This window comes from Petromyzon marinus, chromosome 72, assembly GCF_048934315.1.
Source record: "Petromyzon marinus isolate PM22_M1 ecotype Great Lakes invasive population chromosome 72, UKy_Petmar_22M1.pri1.0, whole genome shotgun sequence".
Classification (NCBI taxonomy): Eukaryota; Metazoa; Chordata; class Hyperoartia; order Petromyzontiformes; family Petromyzontidae; genus Petromyzon; species Petromyzon marinus.
The window spans coordinates 843266-857303 of NC_133738.1; the positions used below are offsets into that span (position 1 = coordinate 843266).

General features: G+C 52.8%; 1 protein-coding gene across 1 annotated transcript in view; it reads left to right on the forward strand.

Moving 5' to 3' along the window:
* Window positions 1–8327: 8327 nt before the first annotated feature.
* LOC142906950 (uncharacterized) overlaps window positions 8328–14038 on the forward strand; it is an 88057-nt gene continuing 82346 nt past the window's right edge. Inside the window, exons 1-2 of the mRNA XM_076055754.1 lie at window positions 8328–8421; window positions 11628–11970. Of these exons, the coding sequence (XP_075911869.1) occupies window positions 11790–11970 (181 nt within the window). The 5' untranslated portion in view covers window positions 8328–8421; window positions 11628–11789. The remainder of the gene's footprint in view (window positions 8422–11627; window positions 11971–14038) is intronic.

The following is a 14038-nucleotide window of genomic DNA, read 5'->3' on the forward strand; positions in this document are numbered from 1 at the left end:
GTGTTCGCGAAGGAATGGGATTTGAAATCGTAGTCACGATAGGCGGCGCCGACTCCTGATTGGCTGCGGGGGGCTCCTCCCCCCCCCCTCGCCGCGTCGACCATTCGGGTTGCCCCCAGCCGGGGTGACGCGCGACGTGGCCGACCAATGGCGAGGTAGGCATTGACCACCCCCCCCTCTCCCCCAACATCATGTGGGGTCGGCCTTGCCCATGCGTTGTAGGGAATTCAGCGGCGTCTGTCCAGGGCCTATCCACTATTGGATGCCGGGGTGAGCGAGATAGCGGTGGTGGTGGTGGTTGTGGTGGTGGTGGTGGTTGTGGTGGTGGTAGCGGTGGCGGTAGTGGTGGTTGTTGTGGTGGTGGTGGTTGTTGTGGTGGTAGTGGTGGTGGTGGTTGTTGTGGTGGTGGTGGTAGTTGTGGTGGTAGTAGTGGTGGTTGTTGTTGTGGTGGTAGTAGTGGTGGTGGTGGTAGTTGTTGTGGTGGTTGTTGTGGTGGTGGTAGTTGTTGTGGTGGTAGTGGTGGTGGTTGTTGTTGTGGTGGTGGTTGTTGTGGTGGTGGTAGTGGTGGTGGTGGTTGTTGTGGTGGTGGTGGTAGTAGTGGTGGTGGTGGTAGTGGTTGTGGTGGTGGTAGTTGTTGTGGTGGTGGTGGTGGTTGTTGTGGTGGTGGTGGTGGTGGTGGTAGTGGTTGTTGTTGTGGTGGTGGTAGCGGTGGTTGTTGTTGTGGTGGTAGTAGTGGTGGTGGTAGTGGTGGTGGTGGTAGTTGTTGTGGTGGTGGTTGTTGTGGTGGTGGTTGTTGTGGTGGTTGTTGTGGTTGTTGTTGTGGTGGTGGTGGTGGTTGTTGTGGTGGTGGTGATAGTGGTGGTGGTAGTAGTGGTGGTGGTGGTGATAGTGGTGGTGGTAGTAGTGGTGGTGGTAGTGGTGGTTGTTGTGGTGGTGGTAGTGGTGGTAGTAGTGGTTGTGGTGGTAGTGGTTGTTGTGGTGGTGGTAGTGATGGTGGTGTTAGTGGTGGTAGTTGTTGTGGTGGTGATAGTGGTGGTGGTACTAGTGGTGGTGGTAGTAGTAGTGGTGGTGGTAGTAGTGGTGGTGGTAGTGGTGGTGGTTGTTGTGGTGGTGGTTGTTGTGGTGGTAGTGGTGGTAGTGGTGGTGGTGGTAGTTGTGGTGGCGGTGGTAGTTGTGGTGGTAGTGGTTGTTGTGGTGGTGGTAGTGGTGGTGGTTGTTGTGGTGTCTGTGGTGGTTGTGGTGGTAGTGTAGTGGTGGTGGTGTAGTAGTGGTGTGGTAGTGGTTGTTGTGGTGGTGTCAGTGGTAGTGGTGGTGTCAATGGTAGTGGTTGTGGTGGTGGTTGTGGTGGTGGTGTCAATGGTCGTGGTTGTTGTGGTAGTGGTTGTTGTAGTGGTGGTGGTTGTGTCAGTGGTAGTGGTTGTTGTGGTGGTGGTGTGGTGGTGTCAGTTGTAGTGGTGGTTGTAGTGGTGGTGTAGTGGTGGTAGTGTCAGTGGTAGTGGTTGTTGTAGTGGTGGTGTAGTGGTTGTTGTGGTGGTGTCAGTGGTAGTGGTGGTGGTGTCAGTGGTAGTGGTTGTTGTAGTGGTGGTGGTGTCAATGGTAGTGGTTGTAGTGGTGGTGTAGTGGTGGTGGTGTCAGTGGTAGTGGTTGTAGTGGTGGTGGTGTCAGTGGTAGTGGTTGTTGTGGTGGTGGTGTCAGTGGTAGTGGTTGTTGTGGTGGTGGTGTCAGTGGTTGTTGTGGTGGTGGTGTCAGTGGTAGTGGTGGTTATAGTGGTGGTGTTGTGGTGGTGGTGTCAGTGGTAGTGGTTGTTGTAGTGGTGGCGGTGTCAATGGTAGTGGTTGTTGTGGTGGTAGTGGTGTAGTGGTGGTGGTGTCAGTGGTAGTGGTTGTTGTAGTGGTGGTGGTGGTGTCAGTGGTAGTGGTTGTTGTGGCGGTAGTGGTTGTTGTTTTGGTGTAGTAGTGGTGATGTGGTAGTGGTTGTCGTGGTGGTGGTGTAGTAGTGGTGGTGTCAATGGTCGTGGTTGTTGTGCTAGTGGTTGTAGTGGTGGTGGTTGTGTCAGTGGTAGTGGTTGTTGTAGTGGTGGTGTAGTGGAGTGGTGTAAATGGTAGTGGTTGTTGTGTTGGTGTCAGTGGTAGTGGTGGTGGTGGTGTCAGTTGTAGTGGTTGTGGTGGTGGTGTCAATGGTGGTGGTTGTTGTGGTAGTGGTTGTTGTAGTGGTGGTGGTTGTGTCAGTGGTAGTGGTCGTTGTGGTGGTGGTGTGGTGGTGTCAGTGGTAGTGGTGGTTGTAGTGGTTGTTGTGGTGGTGGTGTAGTGGTGGTGGTGTCAATGGTAGTGGTTGTAGTGGTGGTGGTGTCAGTGGTAGTGGTTGTTGTGGTGGTGGTGGTGTAGTGGTGGTGGTGTCAGTGGTAGTGGTTGTTATAGTGGTGGTGTCAGTGGTAGTGGTTGTTGTAGTGGTTGTTGTGGTGGTGGTGTAGTGGTGGTGGTGTCAATGGTAGTGGTTGTAGTGGTGGTGGTGTCAGCGGTAGTGGTTGTTGTAGTGGTGGCGGTGTCAATGGTAGTGGTTGTTGTGGTGGTAGTGGTGTAGTGGTGGTGGTGTCAGTGGTAGTGGTTGTTGTGGTGGTGGTGGTGGTATAGTGGTGGTGATGTCAGTGGTTGTTGTGGTGGTGGTGTCAGTGGTAGTGGTTGTTGTAGTGGTGGCGGTGTCAATGGTAGTGGTTGTTGTGGTGGTAGTGGTGTAGTGGTGGTGGTGTCAGTGGTAGTGGTTGTTGTAGTGGTGGTGGTGGTGGTGTCAGTGGTAGTGGTTGTTGTGGCGGTAGTGGTTGTTGTTGTGGTGTAGTAGTGGTGATGTGGTAGTGGTTGTTGTGGTGGTGGTGTAGTAGTGGTGGTGTCAATGGTAGTGGTTGTTGTGGTGGTGGTGTAGTAGTGGTGGTGGTGTCAGTGGTAGTGGCTGTTGTAGTGGTGGTGTAGTGGTGGTGGTGTCAATGGTAGTGGTTGTTGTAGTGGTGGTGTAGTGGTGGTGGTGGTGTCAATGGTAGTGGTTGTTGTAGTGGTGGTGTGGTAGTGGTTGTTGTGGTGGTGGTGTAGTAGTGGTGGTGTGGTAGTGGTTGTTGTAGTGGTGGTGGTGTCAATGGTAGTGGTTGTGATAGTGGTGGTGGTGTGGTAGTGGTTGTTGTGGTTACATATTTCAGTCGTGGCCTGGCACAAGCGACACTTATTGGCGGTTGTTGTTGTGGTGGTGTCAGTAGTAGTAGTAGTGGTGGTAGTGGTTGTAGTGGTGGTGGTTGTTGTAGTGGTGTAGTAGTGGTTGTTGTGGTGGTGTAGTAGTGGTTGTTGTGGTGGTGGTGGTGGTGTCAGTGGTTGTTGTGGTGGTGTCAGTGGTAGTGGTGGTGGTAGTAGTGGTTGTTATAGTGGTGTAGTAGTGGTTGTAGTGGTGGTGGTAGTGGTTGTTGTAGTGGTGGTGTCAGTGGTGGTGGTTGTTGTAGTGGTGTCAGTAGTAGTGGTAGTGGGCGTGGTAGTTGTTGTTGTTGTAGTGGTGGTGGTTGTTGTAGTGGTGTAGTGGTTGTTGTAGTGGTGTCAGTGGTAGCGGTTGTTGTTGTGGTGGTAGTGGTTGTTGTGGTGGTGGTGTCAGTGGTTGTTGTTGTGGTGGTGGTAGTAGTTGTTGTGGTGGTGGTAGTGGTTGTTGTGGTGGTGGTGTCAGTGGTAGTGGGGGTGGTAGTTGTTGTTGTTGTGGTGGTAGTGGTTGTGGTGGTGGTGGTGGTAGTGGTTGTGGTATCAGTGGTAGTGGTTGTTGTTGTGGTGGTGATAGTGGTTGTTGTGGTGGTGTCAATGGTTGTTGTTGTGGTGGTGGTGGTAGTAGTTGTGGTGGTGGTAGTGGTTGTTGTGGTGGTGGTGTCAGTGGTAGTGGGGGTGGTAGTTGTTGTGGTGGTAGTGGTGGTGGTGGTGGTAGTGGTTGTGGTATCAGTGGTAGTGGTTGTTGTTGTGGTGGTGATAGTGGTTGTTGTGGTGGTGGTGTCAATGGTTGTTGTGGTGGTGGTGGTAGTAGTTGTCGTGGTGGTGGTAGTGGTTGTTGTGGTGGTGGTGTCAGTGGTAGTGGTAGTGGGGGTGGTAGTTGTTGTTGTTGTGGTAGTGGATGTTGTTGTGGTGGTAGTGGTTGTGGTGGTGGTGTCAGTGGTAGTAGTTGTTGTTGTGGTGGTAGTTGTTGTTGTTGTGGTGGTAGTGGTTGTTGGTGTGGTGGTAGTGGTTGTTGTTGTGGTGGTAGTGGTTGTTGTAGTGGTGGTAGTGGTTGTTGTAGTGGTGTGGTGGTGGTGTCAGTGGTAGTGGTGATGTAGTGGTGGTGGTGGTGTAGTGGTAGTGGTGGTTGTTGTAGTGGTGGTGTCAGTGGTGGTGGTTGTTGTAGTGGTGGTGTAGTAGTGGTGGTGTTAGTGGTAGTGGTTGTTGTAGTGGTGGTTGTTGTAGTGGTGGTGTCAGTGGTCGTGGTTGTTGTAGTGGTGGTGATAGTGGTGGTGTGGTGGTGGTGGTTGTTGAGGTGGTGTCAGTGGTTGTGGTTGTTGTGGTGGTGGTAGTGTCAATGGTGGCGGTAGTGGTTGTTGTAGTGGTAGTGGTTGTTGTGGTGGTGGTGTCAGTGGTAGTGGTTGTAGTGGTGGTGTCAGTGGTAGTGGTGGTGTCAGTGGTAGTGGTTGTTGTAGTGGTGGTGGTTGTTGTAGTGGTGGTGTGGAAAGTGTTGTGGTGGTGGTGGTGGTAGTTGTGGTGGTGGTAGTTGTGGTGGTGTAGTGGTGGTGGTATCAGTGGTAGTGGTGGTTTTAGTGGTGGAAGTAGTGGTGGTGTAGTAGTGGTGGTGGTGTCAGTGGTAGTGACCCACCGAGATACATAGAGACCCACAGAGATACATAGAGACCCACAGAGATTCATAGGGACCCATAGAGATACATAGATACACATAGACACCCATAGAGATACATAGAGACGCATAGAGATACATAGAGACCCATAGAGACCAATAGAGATACATAGAGACACATAAAGATACATAGAGACCCATAGAGATACATAGAGACCCACAGAGACCCACAGAGACACATAGACCCACAGAGACCCATAGAGACCCATACTCATAGAGACCCATAGAGATACACAGAGACCCACAGAGATACATAGAGACCCACAGAGATACATAGAGACCCACAGCGATACACAGAGACCCACAGAGATACGTAGAGACCCACAGAGATACATAGAGACTCATAGAGATACATAGAGACCCACAGAGATACACAGAGACCCACAGAGATACATAGAGACCCACAGAGATACATAGAGACCCACAGAGATACATAGAGACCCACAGAGATACATAGAGACCCACAGAGATACATAGAGACCCACAGAGATACATAGAGACCCATAGAGATACATAGAGACTCATAGAGATACATAGAGACCCATAGAGATACGTAGAGACCCACAGAGATACACAAAGATACATGGAGACCCACAGACTAAACTCTGTTTATGTCACCAGCTGTGTAAGGTCCCCACTAAGCTCCTGCTGTGTGGATCTTTGTTGAGACGGACGCTACAGCCTGGCCATCACAACACGATAGCAGCTCCACCACGTGGGCTGATGTCATCATGACGAGGAGATTAGAGATCCATAGAGATGCCTAAAAACCACAAACTCACAGAGACCCATAGACTCACCACACAGAGACCCACAGTCTCACCACATAGAGACCCACAGACTCATCACACGGAGACCCACAGACTCACCACACAGAGACCCACAGACTCACACAGACACCCATAGACTCACCACACAGAGACCCATAGACTCACCACACAGAGACCCATAGACTCACCACACAGAGACCCATAGACTCATCACACGGAGACCCACAGACTCACCACACAGAGACCCATAGACTCACCACACAGAGACCCATAGACTCACACAGAGACCCATAGACTCACACACACACAGAGACCCATAGACACACCACACAGAGACCCACAGACTCATCACACGGAGACCCACAGACTCACCACACAGAGACCCACAGACTCACACAGACACCCATAGACTCACCACACAGAGACCCATAGACTCACCACACAGAGACCCATAGACTCACCACACAGAGACCCATAGACTCATCACACGGAGACCCACAGACTCACCACACAGAGACCCATAGACTCACCACACAGAGACCCATAGACTCACACAGAGACCCATAGACTCACACACACACAGAGACCCATATACTCACCACACAGAGACGCATAGACTCACCACACAGAGACCCATAGACTCACCACACAGAGACCCATAGACTCACACAGAGACCCATATACTCACCACACAGAGACCCATAGATTCACCACACACAGACCCATAGACTCACCACACAGAGACCCATAGACTCACACAGAGACCCATAGACTCACCACACAGAGACCCGTAGACTCACCACACAGAGACCCATAGACTCACCACACAGAGACCCATAGACTCACACACAGAGACCCATAGACTTACCACACAGAGACCCATAGACTCACCACAGAGACCCATAGACTCACCACAGAGACCCATAGACTCATCACACAGAGACCCACAGATTCACATAGAGACCCACAGACTCACCACACAGAGACCCATAGAATCACCACACAGAGACCTATAGACTCACCACACAGAGACCCATAGACTCACCACACAGAGACCCATAGACTCACCACACAGAGCCCCATAGACTCACCACACAGATACCCATAGACTTATCACACAGATACCCACAGACTCACACACAGAGACCCACAGACTCACCACACAGAGACCCACAGACTCACCACACAGAGGCCCATAGACTCACCACACAGAGACCCATAGACTCACCACACAGAGACCCACAGACTCACCACACAGAGACCCACAGACTCACCACAAAGAGACCCATAGACTCACCACACAGGGACCCATAGACTCACCACAGAGACCCACAGACTCACACAGAGACCCATAGACTCACCACACATAGACCCACAGACTTACCACACAGAGACCCATAGACTCACACAGAGACCCATAGACTCACACACATACAGAGACCCATAGACTCACACACACAGAGACCCACAGACTCACCACACAGGGACCCACAGACTCACCACACAGAGACCCATAGACTCACACACACAGAGACCCATAGACTCACCACACATAGACCCATAGACTCACACACACAGAGACCCATAGACTCACCACACATAGACCCACAGACTCACCACACAAAGACCCACAGACTTACCACACAGAGACCCATAGACACACCACACAGAGACCCATAGACTCACACACACAGAGACCTCAGATTAACACTCTCCTCCCCCACTCTCCCCCCCCCACCACTCTCCCCCCCCCCCCCCACCTCTGTCCCAGCATGGAGTCGATGTCCGCCCACCTCCGATCGCTCCCTCCGGCCGAACTTCGCCGCCTCTGTGCCAGCGTCGGCCTCGCGTGCGGACCCATCACAGCCTCCACACGCTCCGTGTTCGAGCGGAGACTCGCCGCTGTACTTACCGCTACCACCATCACCGCGGTGAGTGAGCGGTGAGCGAGTGGTGAGGGTGAGCGAGCGGTGAGTGAGTGGTGAGTGAGTGGTGAGTGAGTGGTGAGTGAGAGGTGTCGTGCAGACCCATCACAGCCTCCACACGCTCCGTGTTCGAGCGGAGACTCGCCGCCGTCCTCACCGCTACCACCATCACCGCGGTGAGTGAGCGGTGAGCGAGTGGTGAGGGTGAGCGAGTGGTGAGTGGTGAGTGAGTGGTGGCGTGCGGACCCATCACAGCTTCCACACGCTCCGTGTTCGAGCGGAGACTCGCCGCCGTTCTCACCGCTACCACCATCACCGCGGTGAGCGAGTGAGTGGTGAGTGAGCGGTGAGTGAGTGGTGAGTGAGTGGTGAGTGAGTGGTGAGTGAGCGGTGGTGTGCGGACCCATCACAGCCTCCACACGCTCCGTGTTCGAGCGGAGACTCGCCGCTGTACTTACCGCTACCACCATCACCACGGTGAGTGAGTGGTGAGTGAGTGGTGAGTGAGTGAGTGGTGAGGGAGCGGTGAGTGAGCGGTGAGTGGTGAGTGAGTGGTGAGTGAGTGGTGGCGTGCGGACCCATCACAGCCTCCACACGCTCCGTGTTCGAGCGGAGACTCGCCGCTGTACTTACCGCTACCACCATCACCGCGGTGAGCGAGTGGTGAGTGAGTGGTGAGGGTGAGCGAGTGGTGAGTGAGTGGTGAGTGGTGAGGGAGCGGTGAGTGAGTGGTGAGTGAGCGAGCGGTGTCGTGCGGACCCATCACGGCCTCCACACGCTCCGTGTTCGAGCGGAGACTCGCCGCCTTGCTCACCGCTACCACCATCACCGCGGTGAGTGAGTGGTGAGTGAGTGAGTGAGCGGTGAGCGAGTGGTGAGTGGTGAGCGAGTGGTGAGTGAGCGAGTGGTGAGCGAGCGAGTGGTGAGTGTGAGTGGTGAGCGAGTGGTGAGTGAGCGGTGAGTGAGTGGTGAGTGAGTGGTGAGTGAGCGGTGAGTGAGCGGTGAGTGAGCGGTGAGTGAGCGGTGAGTGAGTGAGGGGTGAGTGAGTGGTGAGTGAGTGGTGAGTGAATGGTGAGTGAGTGAGTGGTGAGCGAGTGGTGAGTGAGTGGTGAGGGGGTGAATGGTGAGTGAGTGGTGAGTGAGTGAGTGAGTGGGTGAGTGAGTGAGTGGTGAGTGAGTGAGCGAGTGGTGAGTGAGTGAGTGGTGAGTGAGTGGTGAGCGAGTGGTGAGCGAGCCGTGAGTGAGCGAGCGGTGAGTGAGTGGTGAGTGAGTGTGAGAGAGTGTGAGTGGTGAGTGAGTGTGAGTGAGTGGTGAGTGAGCGGTGAGTGAGTGGTGAGTGAGTGGTGAGTGAGTGAGTGGTGAGTAAGTGGTGAGTGAGCGGTGAGCGAGTGAGTGACCGGTGAGCGAGTGCGTGGTGAGTGAGTGGTGAGTGAGTGTGTGAGTGAGTGAGCGAGCCGTGAGTGAGTGAGCGAGCGGTGAGTGAGTGGTGAGTGAGTGTGAGTGAGTGGTGAGTGAGCGGTGAGTGAGTGGTGAGTGAGTGGTGAGTGAGTAAGTGGTGAGTGAGCGGTGAGCGAGTGGTGAGTGACCGGTGAGCGAGTGGTGAGTGAGTGGTGAGTGAGTGGTGAGTGAGTGGTGAGTGAGTGGTGAGCGAGTGGTGAGTGAGTGAGTGGTGAGCGAGCGGCAAGCGAGTGGTGAGTGAGTGGTGAGTGAGTGAGTGGTAAGTGAGTGGTGAGTGAGTGGTGAGTGAGTGTGTGGTAAGTGAGTGGTGAGTGAGTGGTGAGTGAGTGGTGAGTAAGTGAGTGGTAAGTGAGTGGTGAGTGAGTGGTGAGCGAGTGGTGAGCGAGTGGTGAGTGAGCGTGAGTGAGTGGTGAGCGAGTGGTGAGTGGTGCGTGAGTGAGCGGTGAGTGAGTGGTGAGCGAGTGGTGAGCGAGTGGTGAGTGAGTAAGTGGTGAGTGAGTGGTGAGTGAGTGGTGAGTGTGCACCCATCACGGCCTCATCATCATCATGATGATAATGCTGCTGACGATGATGATGCTGCTGACGATGATGATGCAGTTTTCGTTGAAACCTTCTGCTGCCAGGCCACCAAGATTATACGGCTTACCAAAAATACATAAAGTTGATACACCTCTTCGTCCCATAGTCTCTACTATCAGCTCCCCCACCTACAAACTAGCTCGTTTTTTGTCTGAAATCCTGCGTCCTTTCACTGGAAAGACCACCTCTGCGGTACAAAATTCTACTCACCTGGTATCAACAATCAAGGGTATTTCCCTGTCCCCAGACGACCTGCTTGTCAGTTTTGATGTAGTTTCCTTATTCACCAAGGTTCCTGTACCTGACACCATTGCAATCATTGAAGACTTGGTTCATCAAGGACTAAACACTGAGGTACCCCCCCTGGTGAGACACTGTTTAACCAATACATACTTCACTTGGAATGGAACTTTCTACAAACAAACTGAGGGCACCCCAATGGGCTCCCCCCTTTCTCCAGTTATAGCTAACATTTTCATGGAGAAATTTGAGACTGACGCCATCCAGACTGCCACTCTGCGCCCAACCTTATGGAAGAGGTACGTGGATGACACTTTTGTCATCTGGCCACATGGCCGGCCTGCTCTAGACAAATTCTTCGACCACATCAATTCCATACACCCAGCCATCAGATTTACCATGGAAGTCGAAATAGATGGCATGATACCTTTTTTGGATGTCCTAATTAAAAAGAGACCTGATGGTTCAATGAGCCACTCTGTCTACAGGAAAGCTACCCATACGGATGCTTATCTGAAACCGGATTCCCACCACCATCCATCACAGAAGAATTCTCTCATCAAGACTCTGTATCATAGAGCCCAATGCATATCCGACCAGGAACACATAAGCAGTGAACTCAAGCACGTACACCAAGCTCTTAGGGCTAATGGTTACTCCGACTATACAATCCGCAAAGCTATCACTCAAACCATGAAGAAGAACCCTCTTGAGGAGCCTTTCAAAACCATCACTTTACCCTACATTGCTGGGATCACAAAAAAGATCTCCAAAATCTTGAATAAACACAAGATCCAGGTCCGTTTCAACACATTACATAAAATCCGTGATCTGGTTCCGTCTGTAAAAGATGTGATTCCGGACATACAATACCCTGGTGTCTACAAACTAAGTTGCCTCTGTGGTAGTAGTTACATTGGAGAAACCAAACGCCATATCTCGGACCGCATTCGTGAACACAAAGCAGACCTTAAACACGGTAGGACCAACACCTCGGCCGTAGCAGATCATTGTTCTAATTCAGTAGGCTCACATGCCATTGACTTTTCCAAGACGGAGGTTCTTTGTAAGCCATCTGGCTTCCATGAGAGATTCGTTCATGAGGCTATCCACATATACAAACACAGAGACAATTTCAACCGAGAAGATGGATTCTATCTGAGCAATCATTGGAAAGATTTGATAAATCATTTCAGTTCTTGATTGATTGTTCACGCTTACAGTGCCTTTCAGACAGCATACATAAAAACAAATTTCGTCTCCCCCCTCCTCTTTTCAAAAAATAGATGGACTAGTCCTGGCAAACTGCCATCGTTGCGCGTGACGCAAACGTTATTTTTATATATATAAATAAATATGCCGTTTTCAAAATAAATTTATGCAAACCGACACACCTGATGATGACCGTTTGAGTTATGGTCGAAACGTCGTGAGAATTTTTTATTGTTTTATATATATTTTGTTATTTTGTTGTTTCTCTTCAACGTGACTTTACCGAAAAAACTAAGAAGATGATGATGCTGCTGACGATGATGATGATGATGCTGCTGCTGATGACGACGTTGATGATGATGCTGATGATCATGATGCTACTGCTGATAATGATGATGCTGATGTTGATGATGATGCTGCTGCTGCTGCTGCTGATGATGATGATGCTGCTGATGATGATGCTGCTGATGTTGATGATGATGCTGCTGCTGATGATGATGATGATGATGCTGCTGCTGATGATGATGCTGATGATGATGATGTTGCTCAGGGAGGTGTCAAGAAAGAGGGGGCGGAGCCTGGAGATGAGAAGGGGGCGGAGTCGGCGACGGAGGCGGAGTCGGGAGACTCGAAGGGGGCGGAGACCGCGAGCGGGGCGGAGCCTGTAAACACTAAATGGGAGGAGTCGGCGGTAGGGGCGGAGCCTGGAGTCATGACGGTGGCAGAGTCGGCCGGAGGGGCGGATCCCGGAGACCCAAAGGGGGAGGAGTCGGCGGTAGGGGCGGAGTCTGGAGAGGGGGTGGGCGGTGCTAAGGCAGTGGGAGGAGTCGAACCCCAGACGACGTTCTACGGGGTCTGTGCTGATTGGTCGAGCAAGAAGGATGGACAGACAGGTGAGAGACAGACAAAGCTGCCCCAGGTAGCCTCTAGCAGAGCTGTAGGGGCAAGCGCTGTTAGGAGCAGCACCTACACACAGACAAAGCTGCCCCAGGTAGCCTCTAGCAGGGCTGTAGGGGCAAATACTGTGGGTAGCAGCACCTACACACAGACAAAGCTGCCCCAGGTAGCCTCTAGCAGAGCTGTATGTATCTGTGTGTACGTGTATTTGTGTGTGTCTATGTGTGTGTGTCTGTTGATGTGTGTGTGTCTATGAAATATCTGGGCAAGGTCCCATCGGTGAGCTCCTCCGGCGGGCAAGGCTGCGTTGGCTGGGTCATGTAGCCCGCATGCCCAGCCACCGCATGCCGAAACAGCTTTTGTTCGGCCGGATTGAGGGGGCTAAACGGGCGCGGCACGGGCTAGAGAAGAGATGGAGTGATGTGGTACAGGAGGACGTGGAGCTGAGTGGACTTGCCGATGACTGGTACCAGCGGTGTCAAGATCGGCCTCTGTGGAGGAGGCCCGTGAAGGATGCTACTGGGCAGTTGGAGACAGTCGCCCTCCAACAACAACGGAGGGCGGAGGAGCGACGCTCACAACAACGAGCGGAGCGCTAGGTGGCTAAAGCACAGCAGGTTGCCACAGTAGCGGGCACAGGTGGTGCATCAGCCAGTCATCTCAGTCAGTCGACCTGTGGCACCTGGGTCTGCCCCGTGACCTCCTGCCAGCGGGCTTTCGACACTTCACGTTGCCTCGGGGTGCACATAGCCTGGCACAAGTATCGTGGTGATGTCACCACCACTTAGTGGCGAATGGCGGTTGTTGTTGTTGTGTCTATGAGTGTGTATCTACGTGTATGTATCTGTGTGTGTGCGTGTACACACAGGAGCTGTGTGTGTCTGTCTTTGTGTATGTCTACGTATGTATGTGTTTGTCTATTGTCTATATGTGTGTGTAAGCACCTGCCTGGGTATTTTGTACCATCGGACACTCCACCCCCACAACTCCCAATCGGTGATGGGGCAGTTGTGGAGAGAGTTGAGAGTTTCCCATACCTGGGCAGTGTGCTTATGACTGGCTCCAGTTTAACAGCAGAGGTCTCACTCCGAATCAGTCGAGCGGCAATATCTTTTCATCGGTTGCGTAACGCTGTGTGGAAGCTACCTGGTCTGTCGCTCCGCACTAAGCTTCAGGTCTTCTCGGCCACGGTCATTCCCTCCCTTCTCTACGCTTGCGAAACGTAGACCCCCCTAATGGAACATCTTCGCCGGTTAGAAACATTTAGGCTGGCCTGCCTACGATCCATCCTGGGTTTAACCAGACTGGATTGTGTGAGGAGCTCACAAATCCTTGAAAGATCTGGGCAGGGTCCCATCGGTGAGCTCCTCCGGCAGGCAAGGCTGCGATGGCTGGGTCATGTAGCCCGCATGCCCAGCCACCGCATGCCGAAACAGCTTTTGTTTGGCCGGATTGAGGGGGCTAAGTGGGCGCGGCACGGGCTAGAGAAGAGATGGAGTGATGTGGTACAGGAGGACGTGGAGCTGAGTGGACTTGCCGATGACTGGTACCAGCGGTGTCAAGATCGGCCTCTGTGGAGGAGGCTCGTGAAGGATGCTACTGGGCAGTTGGAGGCAGTCGCCCTCCAACAACAACGGAGGGCGGAGGAGCGACGCTCAGAACAACGAGCGGAGCGCCGGGTGGTTAAAGCACAGCAGGTTGGCACAGTAGGGGGCACAGGTGGTGCATCAGCCAGTCATCTCAGTCAGTCGACCCGTGGCACCTGGGTCTGCCCCGTGACCTCCTGCCAGCGGGCATTCGACACTTCACGTGGCCGCAAGGTGCACATAGCCTGGCACAAGCGTCGTGGTGACGTCACCACCACTTAGTGGCGAATGGCGGTTGTTGTTGTTGTTGTGTGTCTCTGTGTATGTGTCTGTGTGTGTGTATCTGTGTGTGTGTGTGTCTATGTGTGTGACTCTGTGTGTGTGTCTGTGTGTGTGTGTGTCTATGTGTGTGTCTGTGTGTCTGTGTGTGTGTATCTGTGTGTGTGTGTGTGTCTATGTGTGTGTGTATCTGTGTGTG